The sequence below is a fragment of the Macadamia integrifolia genome, chromosome 14 (genome assembly GCF_013358625.1).
Source record: "Macadamia integrifolia cultivar HAES 741 chromosome 14, SCU_Mint_v3, whole genome shotgun sequence".
Taxonomy (NCBI): Eukaryota; Viridiplantae; Streptophyta; class Magnoliopsida; order Proteales; family Proteaceae; genus Macadamia; species Macadamia integrifolia.
The window spans coordinates 770,136-787,639 of record NC_056570.1 but is presented as its reverse complement, the minus strand read 5'-3'; the positions used below and the strand labels follow the sequence as shown (position 1 = coordinate 787,639).

The 17,504-nt window shown below is 42.6% G+C and overlaps 1 protein-coding gene and 1 long non-coding RNA gene across 2 annotated transcripts in view; one reads left to right on the top strand and one right to left on the bottom strand.

The window, feature by feature from the left end:
- Positions 1-17,504, top strand: part of LOC122061022 — a 64,246-nt gene that overhangs the window by 26,598 nt on the left and 20,144 nt on the right. Inside the window, exons 2-5 of the mRNA XM_042624178.1 lie at positions 8,206-8,569; positions 8,749-8,861; positions 9,044-9,208; positions 9,693-9,814. Coding sequence (XP_042480112.1) covers positions 8,431-8,569; positions 8,749-8,861; positions 9,044-9,208; positions 9,693-9,814 — 539 coding nt within the window. The 5' untranslated portion in view covers positions 8,206-8,430. The remainder of the gene's footprint in view (positions 1-8,205; positions 8,570-8,748; positions 8,862-9,043; positions 9,209-9,692; positions 9,815-17,504) is intronic.
- On the bottom strand, positions 10,850-13,199 carry LOC122061025. The gene is made up of 2 exons (XR_006134531.1): positions 13,079-13,199; positions 10,850-11,207 (listed from the first exon to the last, which is right to left on the bottom strand). It is a non-coding gene; the product is annotated as an uncharacterized LOC122061025 (long non-coding RNA).

Genomic DNA, 17,504 nt, shown 5'->3' with positions numbered 1-17,504 from the left:
TCTTGACCCACTTTGTTGCAGTGCAAATTTTGAGAGCAGAGGCCAGAGCTACGACGACCGAGAGATAGGCCCAGCTGAAGGAGGCCAGGGCCCAAGACGCCCAATAGAGGTAGCTAAAGAAAGATAAGAAAAGAGGGGCTTCGACTTCCAACGCCCTCCCAAGGAAGAAGCCTAGATCCGAAGACCCTACCGTTGAGGCCGTTCAGGCACTGGAGGCCCCATGCTGTGACCCATCCCCTTCGAGAGCCTCCTCCCCTGGTGCTAACTTCCGAAGCCCGTGAGGCAGTCATTCTCGGGCCGAAGTCGGGTTCATCCCTCGGTGGTCCATCAAGGAGGGTGAGACACTTTCCATTTGGTGGGTTGTCTGAAAGCTCGTCCAGAAGGGAAGCCTGCCAAGAGACATCGCAGAGGCCCAAAGCTAAGGGACCAAGGCCATGATTACAAGCACTTGCGTGTTTATGGCAGCAGTAATCTTTAGCCTTCGGCCTTTAGTAATTTTTCCTGTTTTTTTTCATTTCAATTTTTTTTCTAACTGTTGATCTCTTTCAGGCTTAGAACCAAGTCGGCCAACTGACTATCCGAGCCGAAGCCCTGGCTATAGACCTCGAGGTGTTTGAATGCAAAAAGTCAGCACTCGACAAGAAGCGCACAGTCCTCCTTAAGAAAGTGGAGCATCTGGAGGCCGACCTCCTCCGCACATAGTAGGAGAGCGATTGAAAGCTTAGGGAACTGAAGGTGTAGCTGGTCGCAAAGCTGAGGGAGGCCGAAGCCCGAGCCGTCGAGAGCTACAAGTCCTCTGAGGACTTTCAAGAGGTGGTAAAGCGCGCGATAGCCCTCGGATTCATCATTGGCACCATCGATGTTCGAGACTGGGTCCTCGAACATCATCCCGAGGTATCATTCTAGGGGAGTGGCCTCATCTTTGAGGAGGACGCCTATGCAGCTCCTATCGCCACCAAGGTCACAGATGGCAGAGAGCGGCAGTGAGGGAAAGGGGGTCCAGGTTTCCCGTGAGGTCCCTCTCACTCCTGGGAGAGGAGACTCCAATGTAGACACTGCCGACCATGTCGGGGATGAGGCCATCCCTCTCGCAGACGCTCCATGAGGCTTCTCTTTGTAACTTAGCCTTTTTTTGTAATTTTGGCCTTCGGGCATCTTCATGTAATTTTGGCCTTCGGGCATCTTAATGTAATTTTGGCCTTTGGGCATTTTCATGTAATTTTGGCCTTCGGGCATCTTCATGTAATTCTAGCCTTCAGGCGTCTCTATGAATGAAATGCTTTTTGTTCATATTTATCTTATTGATTCGCCTTTTGCCCCCTTTTTTTTCTTCAATCCCAAAGACCGATTCCAAATCCGAAGGTATTTTTCAGATCTTCGGCCTACAGGTGGGGTATGAAGGCCGAAGCTCTCATTCAAGTGGTGGGAGCCCTTTATCACAAGGTTCGGTCCTGTTGAGGCATTGGTTCGACTGTGGGGGAATAAAGGCTGAGGCTCCCTCGAACCTCAGGGTGTCTTCATTCAGCCCCCACCGTAGGTGCTTCCTTCCTAACCCCTACCTATTGTCGGCTCTCAACTAAGGTCCTATCTAAGGTCCCTTGTCAGGTCTGCTCTGCCTTGGCCTGAGCTCCCAACCAAGGTTATTCTTTTGATTATTTTTTTAGCTTTGGCCCTAGCACCCGACCGAAGAAAGTGCCTTATATTAGCAACTATTAGGAAGTGAGTGCCGTAAGCCAGCTCATATATTTATGAAATGAAAATACTTCAGAGTATTTAGGACAGAGAGTTACAACTCAGAAGTGCTTAGGGAAAAAAATTACGAAATGTAAATGTAAATGTGCATGCTACTTCACTACTAGTAGAATTTCCTCAAGTTCTTCGAGTTCCATGATCGGGGTACCTTTTCTCCCCCCGTAGTCTCCAGGTGATAGGACCCTAGTCGTATTATACTCGAGACTCTGTAAGGACCTTCCCAATTTGGAGCTAACTTTCCTTGATGCCTTGGCCCTGATATCTCTTCCCTTCTGAGGACAAGGTCACCCATTCTGAACTCATTCCTTTGGACTTTGGAGTTGTAATGCCTTGCAACCTTTTGTTGGTAGGCGGTGATCCTTTTTTGCGAGGTGTCTCTAACTTCAGTCAAGAGGTCTAAATTAGCTCGGAGTCCTTTATCATTTTCTTCTTCATTGTAATACTAGATCCGATGGATCACGGCTCCTACCTCCACCGGGAGTACAACTTCGGTGCCGTAGGTTAAAATGAAGGGTGCTTCTCCGGTGGCTGATCTCTCAGTCGTGTAGTAAGCCCAGAGGATGTTGTATAACTCTTCTGCCCATAAACCTTTGACATCAGCCAGTCTCTTCTTTATTCCTTGGAGCAGGGTACGATTGGTTGTCTCTGTTAGTCCATTGGTCGATGGGTAACTGACAGATGTTTTCTTGTGGTCAATGCCGAGGGCATCACAAAACAAGCTAAAATTTGGGTTGGCAAACTAAGTTCCATTGTCCATTACCACCACCTGAGGGATTCCGAATCGATAGACTACCGTCCTCTCGAAGAAGTCCCTTACATTCTTTTCGGATATCGTAGCCAGTGCCTCGGCTTCTGCCTACTTCGTGAAGTAGTCTACCACCACCACTACAAACTTTCTTTACCTTGTGGCCAGGGGGAATGGGCCTAGGATGTCCATTCTCCACATGGAAAATGGTATCAGGCTTGACAGGGAGGAAAGCTCGGTAGAGTGTTGCCGTGGGATAGGGGTGAACATTTGACACTTAACGCACTTCTTGACGAACGACTTTACGTCCTTCCTCATGATCAGCCAGAACAGGCCCTGCCTCAGCACTTTATGGGCCAAGGCTCGAGCTCCTAGGTGTTGGCCACATATCCCTTCATGTACTTCTCGGAGTGTGTACTCACCATCGACAGGGTTCAGGCACTTGAGGTACTGTGTGGTGAACCCTATTTTGTATAGTATCTCATCCTTCAATAGGAAGCATGCTGACCGCATTCGTACCTTCCTTGCCTCATCCTTGTCCTTGGGGAGTGTTCCTTCCTTTATGTATTCGATTATGGCATCCATCCAGCTAGGGCTGTGCTCGCTAACAGGTAATACCTCCCTGGGTTCTTTGGTGCTTGCTTAGAGTAATACTTCAAAATAAACCGATCGTCCAAGGTCTGTGAAATCAGAGGTGGCCAATTATGACAGCACGTCTACGCTGGCATTCTCTGCCGATGGCACCTGCCTTACCTCAAAGTCCTTGAAGGTTGTTGCTTTCTCTCGCACTGTCTTTAAGTACGGGGCCATTCTCTATTCCTTGGCTTCATAGTCCCCATTCACCTGTCGCACCACGAGCTGAGTCGCTGTGTACTACTAACTCCTGTACCATCAAGGCCTGCACCAGGTTTATTCTGGCTATTAAGGCTTCGTACTCAGCTTCATTGTTGGAGGCATTAAAGTCAAACCGTATTGCATACTCGATTTTGAATCCTTCAGGGCTAACAAGTATGATCCTAACACTACTCCCTGTGCTGTTGGATGCACCATCCACATACAATGTATAAGTCCTTTCTGCCCAAGACTCAACAGACTCCTAGGGTTCATCTATTAGCATTGTCTCAGCTATGAAGTCTGCTAGAGCCTATGCTTTTCTTACAGTTCTCGGCTTATATTGGATGTCGAATTCTCCTAATTCTGTGGCCCAGTTTACTAGGCGGCCAGACATATCCGGCCTCTATAGTATCTTCTTCAGAGGTTAGTCTGTGAGCACACACACCGTATGCGACTGAAAATAGGGCCTCAGCTTTCTTTCTGCTATTAGTCGTTGTCTTCCTTCTTATTTTATCAGTACCGCACTCACTGCCACTGCCATTGCCAATACAGCTAGGTATAACTGCAAGGTATCCCCCATATTTGGCTTCGTCAGTAGTAGGGGTGTCACTAGGTACTCTTTCAATAGTTTGAAGGAATTTTTGCACTCTTCTGTCCACTCAAACTTTTTCGACCCTTTCAAGGTTTTGAAGAAAGGAAGGCACTTATACGATGATCGAGACATGAACCGTCCTAGGGGGTGACTCTACCTGTGATCTCCTGGAATTGCTTCACATTCTGTGGTGACCTCATATCTCGAATAGCCTGTATCTTCACCAGATTGGCTTTGATTCCCCTCTCTGAAACGATGAAGCCGAGGAACTTTCACTCCGAACGTGCACTTTGTTGGATTCAGCTTCATGCCGTATTGCCTTAATACTTAGAATGCCTTTTCTAGGTCTCAGATATTGTGTTTTGCTTTCAGGCTTTTCACTAGTATATCATCCACGTACACCTCCATAGTCTTGCCGATCATCCCCTTGAAGATCTTGTTCACTAACCTTTGATAAGTGGCCCCTGCATTTTTTAGTCCGAAGGGCTTCACATCGTAGTAGTAAAGTCCTCCCTCGGTCACGAAGGATGTCTTTGGGACATTTTCCTTACACATCTTGATATGATTGTATCCCGAGTATGCGTCTATGAAGCTCAGCGCCTCATGTCCCAAAGTGGCGTCGATGAGAAAGTCTATCTTTGGTAAGGGGTAGCTGTCTTTTGGGCATGCCTTGTTTAAATCCGTGAAGTTGATGCAGAACCTCCAACTCCTGTTTGCATTTGGGACTACAACCATGTTGGATATCCATTCGGGGTATTGGATTTTGCAGATGAACTTTGCTCCTAGTAACTTCTCTATCTCCTCATCTATCTTCTGCTACCTCTCGGGGGTGAAGGTCCTCTTCTTCTACTATACCGACTTTTTAGTCAAGTCGATGCTTAAACGATGCTCTATTACTTCTCGGTCTATCCCAGGCATGTCTGAGGTGGACCAGGCGAAGACATCAGAATTGGCTCGAAGGAATGAGATGAGTTTTTCCCGTTGCTGTCTTGGCATTGTAGCCCCGACTTGGAATTGGCGAGTACTATCCCCTTCTTCGGCTTCGACTCGTATCAGCTCCTTCGTCGATTCTCCCCTCTGATAATTTGTATCATCGCTTAGATCTTCTATCGGGAATGCTTTGCCCGCCTTTCCCTTTCCCCATAAGGTGGTGGCGTAGTACTTCTGGGATGCCTCTTGATTGCCTCGACACTCCCTAACCCCATTCTTAGTTGGAAACTTCATTTTGAGGTGTGGCATGGAGACGATAACTTTTAATAAGTTTAAGCCGACTCTCCCTAGTATGGCGTTGTACGCTGAAGTGATGTCTACTACCAGGAAGTTGATCATAACTATTACCTGGCGGTCTCTGGTGTCTGCCCTCACCAGCAGCTCAACTGACCCTTCTACTTTGACCAGGACACCCGAGAACCCTTACAACGGGTGTTCGACCTTCTTTAGGTTTCCTTTATCTAGACCCATCTTCTGGAAGGCTTCAAGGAATAGGATATTAGTTGAGCTGCCGTTATCCACTAAGATCCTTTTTACTCTGCAATCGACGACGATCATGGTAATTACCAGGGCATTGTCATGTGGCATTTGCACCCCTTCCAGGTCGTCATCCGAGAAGGAGATAACCGTCCCCATCCTTGCCCTCTTGTTTGACCATTTGGCCACATGCACGCTTCTCGCATAGGCTTTTGCTTTCCTGGCCAAGATGGAACTATCTTCAGTGGTTAGGCCTCCACTGATAGTCGCTATAGCCCTAGTTGGGCTTTTATGATCATCACGGGGGCAATGGTTAGCTTCTTCGGGCGTCCGATCCCTTTGCTGTTCCTGATTACCCCTACGGGCTGGCCCCCTTCTTTCACTGCGGCCTCTACCATCTCTTTGGTGGTTGTCCCTGCCATCATTGCCGCCTTGGGCATCTTCCTTTTTGCAGTCTACGAACTGACCTAGGTATCCTCTTCGGATCATTCCTTCGATCTCTCCTTTCAGGTGCCAACAATCTTCGGTGTCATGACCGTGGTCTCTGTGGAAGTGGCAATACTTGTCCATGTTGCGTCTCTCAGGATGTCGTCCCATCTTCCTAGGCCACTTCATGACTCGAATGTCTGGGGTTTCTTTTCTCTGCATTAGCACATCCGTCAATCTTCGGTTTAGCGGTGCATATCTCTCGAACTTCTTCGGCAGACTAGGTGGCCAATCACGTTCAAACTTTTGTCTCTTGCCCTCGAAAGGTTTGTCATCATCTCTTGAGGTCCTTTTACTCCTCGTCGTCGCTTCAGCTTCCTCATCAGCTTGGAGGGTTTCTTCCATTTGAATATATTTATCATACCGAGCCCTCAACTCAGCTAGGTTCTTCGGTGTATGTTTCACCAAAGGCCTTTTTAGCACTTTATCTTTGATGCCTCCCAACAAGGTTGTGAACTCTTCTTTCGGGTCCAAACCTCTGATCTTGATCTTCTCCTGCTAGAAGCGCTTCATGTAGCTTCGTAGTGACTCTCCTTCATGAAGAAGTAACTCAAATGTGGTCTTCTGAAGGGGTTGGTTACTGGAGAATCCCCTCATGAAGAAGTAACTCAAATCGCTGAAGCTGTGAATCGATTTTGTCGGCAGGCGATTGTACCATAACCTTGTCGCTCCTTTGAACGTTAAAGGTAAGGCACGACACATGATGTTTTTCGAGACTCGGTGAAACTGCATTGCAATCTTGAAGCCTTTCAGATGATCGACGGGGTCTCCAGACCCGTCGTAGGTGTCATATTTGGGTAGACGAAAATCGATCGAGAGGGGGTCCCTTATGACCTCATCGGCTAGAGCCATGTCATTAGTGAGATCCGGATCATGAGTTCCCATCTGGTTTTCTGTGACCTTCTGGATCTCGTCTTTCAGGTCTAGGATCATCTGCTTCAACCCCGAGTCCTCACGTTTCTGTTCATCTCCTTAGCATGGTCCTTTATGCCTGGCCCCATTGGCGCGTCGCGCCCTTTCTTTGGGTGCGGGGCTTTCCCTCATGGCTTGGTTTCGAGGATTCTAGCCAGAACTTATCGATCCTGAACTACTCCGGCCCTCGTCTTGGGCTTGCTTTAGCTAGACATGGGAGCCTCGTAGTGCTCCATCGGTCCTCTGAGAGACGGCCTTGGAGACCTCCTTCATTGTCTCAGCCATTTGGTCATACTTCTCCTGAAGGGCGTCAAACTACTCCCTTGTCACATATTCCTGCGCCCTAGGAGGGGGCAGAAGATTACTATCTCTGTGTACCGAATATCAGGTCGAGTGCTGGTCCCTCGTGGAACCTTCCCGATCATTGTTTCCCCATTCTTCGCCGATTTCCGTCGAGGGGGAGAGCCCTCCTGAAGCTTCCCCCTCATCCATGTTTATACTCGGCGCTGTTCTGGTTTTCTTACAATTGTAGGTTTTCCCCACCATTACTGTCGTTCCCACAGACGGCGCCAATCTGTTACTGTCGAAAATCCGTATGAGCCGACCCTGCACAAGCACAGAAGGCAATGGCCTGGAGGTATCTCCGGGATTAGTCCTCCGATGCCCAAGTTAGTGAGTGGCAGAACAGTGTTTTTACAGGAGTAATAGTGGGTGTCGGCGTACCTCCTCTAAGTTCCTTTTCGGTTCCCTCTTATAGGGTTTCTCGGCCTAGGGTTTCGGGAACCCCCCTTGGGAATCTTCTCCTCACGTGGTTTGAAGCCTTTGCGGCCTCTATCGGATGGGCGACATGTGTCCCTCCCTCGGATGCCACGTGTCCTCGCTTTATTGGGTGACAAATTCCGTCGTATCACTTTCAAACTATTGCAGGTTCTTAAAGCCGCGAGGGAAAATTTCACCCAGGAAATATCTTTTCAGTCCAAGGACAAAGATATTTCTCTTGCTAAGGTATATACCATAAGCCCGTTTGTTAGTCTTCCTCGAATCGTAAGTTTAACCAGATCAATCAGGATCTCTTACTACTTCACTCAGAAGTTACACGGCTGTTAAAGTGGATTGATTCCTTGCTGAGTGGGGACCACCTTAATTTTCTTGGTTTTTCTTATTCTTCACTTCAAAATTGCTGTCTAAATTAATTGACATGTTTTATTGCTACAAGCATCAGATGTGCTGAGATTTTTGGTTTCTCTGATATTGTGTGCTAAATAATCTGGAGATACTAATTTCAATATTGTTTAGGGTTGAACATTGATGCAGAAATCAATATTGTGACCTTGTTTCCTGTGTATGGTGGGTATGGCTGTATACATGTTTGACTGTCTTTCTGAAGTTCTTTTTTGTGCCAAATACATTGCTGCAGGCTTTGCTATATGTTGCAGCTGAAAACGAAGCCTTTATGGCTTTCGATCGAGACATGGATGCTCTCTCCCTAATGAATGAAAGGAGAGATGCTTTGGTCCCTATTTAAGAAAAAGGGTGGGATTCCTTGGAAACTGTTCCATTGGCTGGGAAGAGCATATCTGAGTGGTTGACTGGGTTGGATGCTATCGCCAAAGAAGTGGAAGCAGAGTTGGTTTCAAGAGACATGGGTTGCCATTTGGTGGAAGTGTTGGAGGCTGTAAATTTAGTTCTTTTCGAATCTCGTGGCTTTAAAAGGCTTCCCTTACTTCTAGACTCAAAGTTTTCATACTTGCACACGGTGCTAAGCTCTGGAGGTGGCAGTGGTAAAGCCTTATCCTGATTCTTCTTATATTAGTTGCTGCTAGCATAGACTTCTTTATTGTTCCCATTGAAACCATATTTGGAGAGTATGAAGTTGTTCTGCTTTGAAGTACACTATATCTATCCTTCTTTCCCATTAAGTGAATTTATAACACCTGATGGCGTTGTTGCTTGTTAACAGCAATTTTCCTTGGCATCGTTTATATTGAAGTTTGTCAAAGACTTGGTGTGAACATTGTCGGTTCACGAGTTGGAGAGGAATTTTTTATTTGGCCTCAAACAGGGAACCCTGAGGTTTGTTAATTTGACAAATGCATTTCTTTGGGTCTCTTTGCACTATTGGTGTGATTTTATGTATGCTTTATAATGGCCAATTATGTATACCGATGTGCAAGTTTCTGTTAATATAGTTAATGGCTAACATGTTTTACAATTTGACATTTAATACTGAAGAATTAGTTTTTCTTTTCTTGAAGGAGCTCTTCAAGGTCTCATCAGGGCACAGCTTGTTTGCCATTGTTAATGGAAGATGTGTGGAGGATCCTAGATCAAAGGCATCTGACTTGAATAGCAGTTCTCTTTTAGGACTAGATGGTGCAACCAACAAAGACATCATTGGGATTGCTTTGGCTAATTTAATGGTAAGTTTTATTGTGAAAATATGGAGAAAGGTCCTTCACTGACAGTTATTTCTATCTTGTGGAGGGTAATTTTATAATTCCTTGGCTGATTGATAGATATGCTCTGGACTTGTCTTGTGTCAAATGTAGTGGACCATCTTAATTGGATGGACCACCATGTATTGGATTCTTCTATATGTAATTTCAGCAGGCCAGATTCTCCCCTACCCAAAAAAAGAGGGGAAAAAAAAGACGAACCATTTACAACTAATTTTCCTACCTTCTTTCCATGTGAAGCTGTACATATGAATGGAGAGTGGAGAACACATCGCATTTTGGGTGCCAACCAAGCTGCCAATTGGCAGATATAGCTGCCAGTGAAGGAAACCTGCTCCATATAGATATCCTTCATGCACATTACTTCAATAATTATTTATCTACTTGAATGTTTATGTTCTACTATTGTATAGTTTTGGTGATTTACCTTCAACTTAATTGTTATTAGAGGCTTCACTGGAAATGTTCTTCAAGGATGAACCATGGATTGATACTGACGTCTCCACTTAGGCCTGTTAAAGGGAAAAATGATGGTCCAAAGGTTCCTTTGTTGCGGCCTCAAGATTTGAGGTAGTTGTTTTGTATCTCCTTCTTGTCTATTTTTATACACCTTTCCAATATTCTCTGACTGTTTACAGAATGATGCTTTAAGCACAATCCTTCTAGTTATAGTTTACAATAAAAGAGCCTAAAGCATCATATTATAGTCCATATATTTTAGATGTAACTATTTTTTAAATTTATTCTGAATAAAGTAAACTACTGCAAAACTGGCATGCCAAGATTGTCCTTGTAATATTGATTTTGCAAAAAAAATTTTACCGTTGCATGTATAAGAATTATTGGAAATTCCAGTCTTAGCTAGAAGAAGATTCCATTTTGTTAATTATTCATTCACTAATCAAAAAGGAAGAAAAAAAAAATTTCCAATATTTTGACTCACTGTTCATGTGACTATGTTCATTATAGCTTTGGTCCAAGGCTCACCCTTTAAGAGTTTGGGAAGTTTATCATGTGATTTTATACAATGAAAAATAATTATATTGGACTTGTCGGAAAAAGGGGGGCTGATTCTCTATGTTCTGGAATCCTTGGGCTCTATTATTGACAAAGGAATGAGCACTTAGAACTTTAGTTGGTGCCGGCAGAGCTTTTTAGAGTATGTCTAGTGCTGGAAATTTTATTGTAGGCTTGGTATTCTCAATAATGTTGGCAATTTTAGACAAAATTTATTGGGCTTGAAGCTTGCAAAGGTGGCCATATTTGTGGAAAATTAGCTATTAATCGAGTTATGGTTGACTATTGCTGGCATGCTTTCATTGAGAATAGCTCTCAACTATCTAATGGATTTCTTTTTAATCTGTAAGTGCAAAATTTGGTCAATTTCTCTAGTAAATGTATCAATGTTTCCGATGAAATCAAGTTTCTTATTCCTCCTCTTTCCCCCCCCCCCCTTCTCTGGGTGAGTCTGTCACACCTTGCCTCCAATAGGCCAAGGCATGCGGCATTGGACACCTCACCGTATCTAGTCAGCCTATTTCCCCAGGATCTAGACTAGGGTAGATCATAACACCACAACTACACAACTAAAGATCAGAGGTCATATAAATAGAAATAGTCCATCAGTGAGATATATTACATCATTTTGAGTGTCACTATGTGATACATTATATTTACAGTTATCTAGATAAAAGTCATATACCTTACAAAAAGAATAATTACACAGTTCACCGTGTCTCAGAAGTAGACTATATATATCAGAGTTCGCATCAGTGGAAATATATACAAAAAGACATAGGAATAATCTATTCTATTCCTCAGAAGAACTTGCCTCCATGGGTGCAGTCATCACATCCATAGTCAGGTCCATGATCGGTTTCATCCTCTGGAAGATTGGCCAAGTAATCTAAGGCCACTGTCTCATGATAAAAGCTGGCAGTAGGCAAAATACCAGTCTCGTCATCTGGGGAAAGTAAATAAAGAGGGTGAGCACGTCATGCTCAGTCAGGGGGTGGGGGCAAGCAAGCAAACAAATTTCAAATGATGCAATGCATGCTCCACACCTTATATTATGCTTGTGGATGCATTTAACATTATACTACTTCCTAGTCCATTACTAAGTCTGAAATCAGTGGTATAGTGCTACACAATGTAGGTGGTATTCCCTACCCTATACGTTGGACCTCAGGAATACAAGCTTGTTGCAGGCAAGAGTCAGCCAGTCTCGAAAAGAACCTCGGACCCCAGCTAATCCCTAGGTTAGTAACCACGGGCAATCAAGTGTATAGTACATCGTACCCTGCTGCTATCTATCTCTAGGTACAGTACGTTGTACCACGGAAGTGTACTACTAATCTGGCAGCCACATGACGGGATTAGTCAGTACCTATCCCCTTACTGACAAGTGGTTGTAGCACACGGATGGTGATGTCCTAGCCCAAAATTTCTACATGATGCAAATCCAAACATCAAGCATTCACAACACGCATACAATAACCACTGGGCACCTATCAGTGTCCCATCTTGCCTGTTCCAGCTTTCCTTCCACAAGTCAGTTTCAGAACAATAACAATAATTACATGCACACAATCATAATGCATGAATCGTAGGCAAGACTTATAGTAATAAACACTCCATAAAATAAGTCAGGGCACCCATTCACCTTAGTGTCCAAATTCTTGAAAAATTCACTTATTTGGATCAATTAGATTCCCTCACTACAACTTATTTTTCCTATTTCACAAGATATTCAAGTCATTATTTACAAAATAAAAATTACAGTCTACCCCAATCTGCCTAAGTATATTATCCCTATTCCCAATTTAGTTGCGCATTTGACTGTTCTTTCTTACACAGTCTAGGTTTCCCAACTTCTTTTACTACTGGGGTTACATGTAGGGAACCACTAGTGGGTCCTACACTTAGGTAGAATGTCCTGGAGTCACATCAATAGTCCAATCAAGGTTTTAGAACTTCAAACACTGTACTCTACCTCTCTGGGTTCCATTTAATTGAAAACTTCATGTACACAGTTCCCACACTGGGTCCAAGTCATGCTGACCAATGGTACAGTAGAACTGGCCACTGGAACCCAAACAGGTAGGTTGCTGCCCCAAAACGACAGGTTGCCTGGGCAACAACCGACTGGCCGGTTGGGACTTACCGGTTCCCCTATTTTCTGCAGAATCTGATTCTGCCTTACTGTGTTCTATTGTCCCAGGTACTGTTAGGCTAAATTGTGCCTTCTCCTCTCTGCTATGTTCCATTTTAGAATACTAGACAAGAAAGGTTAGGTACTTTTTCCTTAATGACACATGTTTGGGTTTCCAACTTTTAATATTGGAATTATTATATTAAATTCTGCAGAATTTTAGTAGTCAAGAAGGGTATATCAAATCTAAAAAACAATTCAGTTCTCTATTCATTTGCTTAATTTAGAATTGATATATCTGCCTACACATATAAAAGAGAATATCTGAATTCAATTTGAGCTCATATTAGGATCTTAGGGAAGGGATTTATAAAACTAAAAATCTGAAATAAATTCCTATGTTAGGGTTTTAGCAGAATTCTGTCCATACAGCCTTATTGTAACCTCAATTCCTAAAATTCTACCAAATAAGTATAAACCTAGGTCTTAGGGTTTAGTAGGGAGAAGGTCTCACTAAATTAAATCCCAGTATCCCCTTAGAATTTGGGGTTTTCTCTACTGGGTAGTAGTCTAACTCACAGGGATTCCCCAGCAACCTCTAATTGAACCAAACCCTAAGGTCTACCTACCCAATTGATGAAACTACCAACAATTGCTCTACTAAAATGAACCGTTGGACTTACCTATTTACTGAAGTATCCAGCAGTTGTCTAAGAATCAGCAACTCCCTCTCTATCTCCTCTTCTTCTCTTCTTTCTTTCTCCTCTCTTCTTCTTCTTCTTTCCATTTCTGTACTAACAGTAGCCAAAGATTTTAAGGGTGATTCTTATCCCTAATAATCCTTATATAGGGCAGCCCAAGCAGACTTAAGGGTCTGTTTGGCTGGCCCCTATTAAATTCCTTATATATAACCCAAATAGCCTAATTAGCCCATTATGTGATTAACTTGTAAATTTAATTTCCTCTTTTTATTTATAATTATAAAATATGCATTTTGTACCTCAAATAGGCCTATTAATATAGGGGTATGATGGGGATTTGCACAGTAGAGGTGTGGGCCCATAGTGCAAAAACCCAAAAAAATATGTATTTTGCCTGTCCAACCGGCTGGCCAGTTTGTACCTGCCTGTTTAGCAGAAAATGTGGTCCCCTTAGCCTATCTACCCTATTCTCTTGTACCTAATCTCATAATTAAATTTTACCTCTTTGTCCACACCTCCTGATGAGTTATGCAGTGATATTGGTAGGCTGAACAAGAGCAGGTGGGGTCATTTCTGCCTTCTTAGCACTCCACAATTGCCAACCATGCCAGCATTGGTTTCCTCTATTCTGTCCTCTTGCCTGTTCATAGGTAGGGGTATGAAATCAGATTAGGGTATTACTGGGTCCCCTTGCTTACCAGCTGGTTTTAGGGGTTGAGGGTCTGATACTAATGCATGGAGTCAGGATCTCTCTAATATCAAGATTGGATCCTAGGTGGGGGCTACCAACTGATGCAGTTACACGTTGGATTTAGAGCTACTTTCTTAATATGGTTTATTTCTCTATTTCTTTCCTTTTTAGAGTTAGAACTTAGTTTGGTAGTCAAATTTTGTTTTTATTTGCATGAGAATTTATTTTTATTTTAGATTAGATGCAAATATTTGTTTCAATTTTAGAATAGGAAAGTAGGATCGTTATAAGTCTTTAAATACTCTTACTGTGGCCAATGATGGAGAAGTTTGAGAATTGAATGATTGTTTGGTTAAAGCTATGGCTATTATGAGTTGTGTGAAGCTTCCTTCGCTTCCTTAATCCTCTTCTCTTCTTTTCCTCTCTTATTTTCTTCTCTTTTTTGTTTTATATTGTTATTGTTCTCTCCTTGCCGGAAATCCCCTGTTTTTGGCGATATTTGCATCCATAATCAAGCTATCAAATCTTAGTGTTTGATCTGTTTGGGCTGAGATTTTGAGTGAAGGTATCCCTCTCTTAGACAACCAAAAGCCTTGAAGATCAGACATGGATGTGCTATTAGTAGTGCCAACCAAAACTTGCAACAGAAGAACAACACATCTACCACCAGTTCTTGACTCAGATCTTCCATATCAACTTCTGGGTTGTTGTTTCAAGTCACTGGCTGTGAGAAACAAGAGATCCTTGTGCAGTGTCTCTCCTCTAGAAATTTTAGGTCCATTTAAGGTCGAACCAGTGAGTTCTATCTCTTGAAGCCTTGTTGGTCTTCCACTTGGTGTTCTGTCAAGAGGAAGAAGTAGGGTTCTTCTCCAATTGCTCTATGGTTTTAACTTTTGGTTATTACTAATAAGCCCCTGCCCCTTAAATTTTTTTTATGAAATTACCCCTTTTTTATTGGTTTTAAAAATTACCCCTAGTTAACACTTTAAATCTACATTGTCCCCAAGTGTTTTGTCTCTTCCTAAGGAACCTTATAGTGTTCACTTTATTTACAAACCTCCCATTATGCCTTGCAATTGAACCATCTAATATTTGTGTGGGGCCATAAACGATCCAATTCTAGTTTCGGGAACCCAAATCTGCATCAAGTAGTATCAGAGAGAATTTCCTGTGATTTCCTAACCATGGTAGGTTCTACTCATAGCACCAAACCTGAGCTCTACAAGTTGTACAAGGAATTACATGAAAATCAAAAGAAGAGTGCAACAAAATATGACAAGTTCATGGAAGAGACTCAAGGTACTCTCACTAAGATTCTTGCCTTTATGAAGAGGTCCAACAAGTAGTTAAAGAAGGACCATCTACACCACCTACTCAATTTCATACCTTACGGATCGAAGATACACCTCACAGGAAGCAACCTCATCTAGTTGTACCCCAGGATGTTATACGAAAAATTTGTGACAGAGATTATGACATTAAAATTGAGGTTCTAGAGTTCAGTGGTGAAAAAAGACCTAGAGAATTTCTTGACTAGCTTACCGAAGTTGAGAGGATTTTTGCTTATAAATCCCTTCTAGACGAGAAGTGTGAACTCATTCTCACCAAGTTCATTGGGTACGTATGTTCATAGTGCGATGATATATACATTCCAGGTTTGTCAGGCGACTTAGATCTGTTACTAATTAGGAGGCCATGAAGTAGATTTTGACTGAGAAATTTGTTTCTCCTAATTATGAGATGATGTTTTATAAATTGATTAATTTTCAACAATGCAACAAGAATGTGGATACCTACACCCTCAAGTTCCATAAACTATCTTCAAAGTGCCGACTTCAGGAGAGACCGATAACGAGTTATAAGGTATATCAGTGGGCTAAGCACTGAGATCCGATTAGAATTGGCTACAACGATTTTAGGTCAGTTGATGTGGCAGCAACAACTTATATGAAGACAATTGAAGAGAAGTCCAGCTATTATAAGAGTATGATCAAGATTCCTTCAGTTTATAGGCCTCCACGACACATGGAGAATAAGAAGCTTGAATATCACAGAGTGGAAGAAAAGAGGCCATAACTCAACAAAGATAGTTATTGAGTGAAGAACATCAAATGCCATAACTGTGGTGAGAAGGGTAACTACGCCAACAAATGCCCCAATAAGACTCCTTTTGTGAATATAGCAGAGAAGCACCCGACAGAGAAGAATGTTGATTTTGATCTTGATTTATATCCTTATCCTTTAGATGAAGATGTTGATGTTCTTGATTATGATAATGAAGTGAAGCTCAGTCCGTTAGTCTTACATCATTTTCAAATGGACTAGTTGATAAGGCTCATCTCTTCAAACAAAAGAGTACTATCCTACATGGTTTTAATCCTACTGATATTTATACAATTGTTGATCCTGGAACAAAATCAAACTTCATCTCTATTGAATTTGGTTGAGCACACTACCTTCCACATAAGCAACTCTTCAGGAAGATTTATGTTCAAGGTTTTGGACCCATAACTCGAGAAGAGGCCATTGTAGTTATTCGAGTATACTTACAGTTTGGGTTGTTAAATACCAGATGCCTTGCTTAGTCAACCACGTTGGCACATTGCGACATTCTTTCAGGGCGACCTCGGCAATAACATATTGGTATTTTTTATGATGGTTCATGGAACAACATCAAGGTGAAGCAAGGCCATACGTAATTGATGATGCCACACGCTTTGACAGACATGTCACATTGGCAATAGTCTCCTACTCTAATGACACATCAGCCTATTCTCTTTCTTAGAGCTACGTTCCCATCATCTGCTTCAAGATACGTGCCACCTCATTGATGAGTGATTTACAAGGGTATCTTGGGAGCATGGCCAAACTCAACAGAGTTGAGTTCTTTGAAGACCGAGAGAGCTGATGTAGTTACACGTTGTATTTAAGGCTACTTTCTAAAATTGGTTTATTTCTCTATTTCTTTCCTTTTTTGAGTTAGAACTTAGTTTGATAGTCAAATTTTATTTTTATGAGTGAATTTATTTTTATTTTAAATCAGATGAAAATATTTTTTTTCAGTTTTAGCATAGGAAAGTAGGATTGTTATAAGTCTTTAAATAATATTATTGAGGCCAACAATGGAGAAGTTTGAGAATTGAATGTTTGTTTGGTTAAAGCTATAGCTGCCATGAGTTGTGTGAAGCTTCCTTCCCTTCCCTAATCTTCTTATCTTATTTTACCTCTCTTATCTTCTTATCTTTTCTGTTTTACATTGTGACTGTTCTCTCCCTGCTAGAAATCCCCTGTTTCCAATGATATTTGCAGCTTTAATCAAGCTCTCAGATCTCCTTAGTCTTTGATCTATTTGGCTAAGATTTTGAGCGATGGTAGCCCTCTCCTAGATAACCAAAACCCCTAAAGATCTGAACTAGATGTGCCATCATCTGTGCCAACCGAAACTTGTAATAGAAGAACAACACATCTACCGCCAGTTCTTGAATCAGATCTTCCATATCTACTTTTGCGTTTCTGTTTCAAGTCATAGGCTTTGAGAAACAAGAGATCCTTGTGTTGTGGCTCCTCCAGAAATTTCAGTCTGTTCGAGGTCGAACCAGTGAGTTCTGGCTCTTGAAGCCTAGCTGGTCTTCCGATTGCAATTCTGTCGAGAGGAAGAAGAAGGGTTCTTCTCCAACTGCTTTATGGTTTTAAATTTTGGTTATTACTAATAAGCCC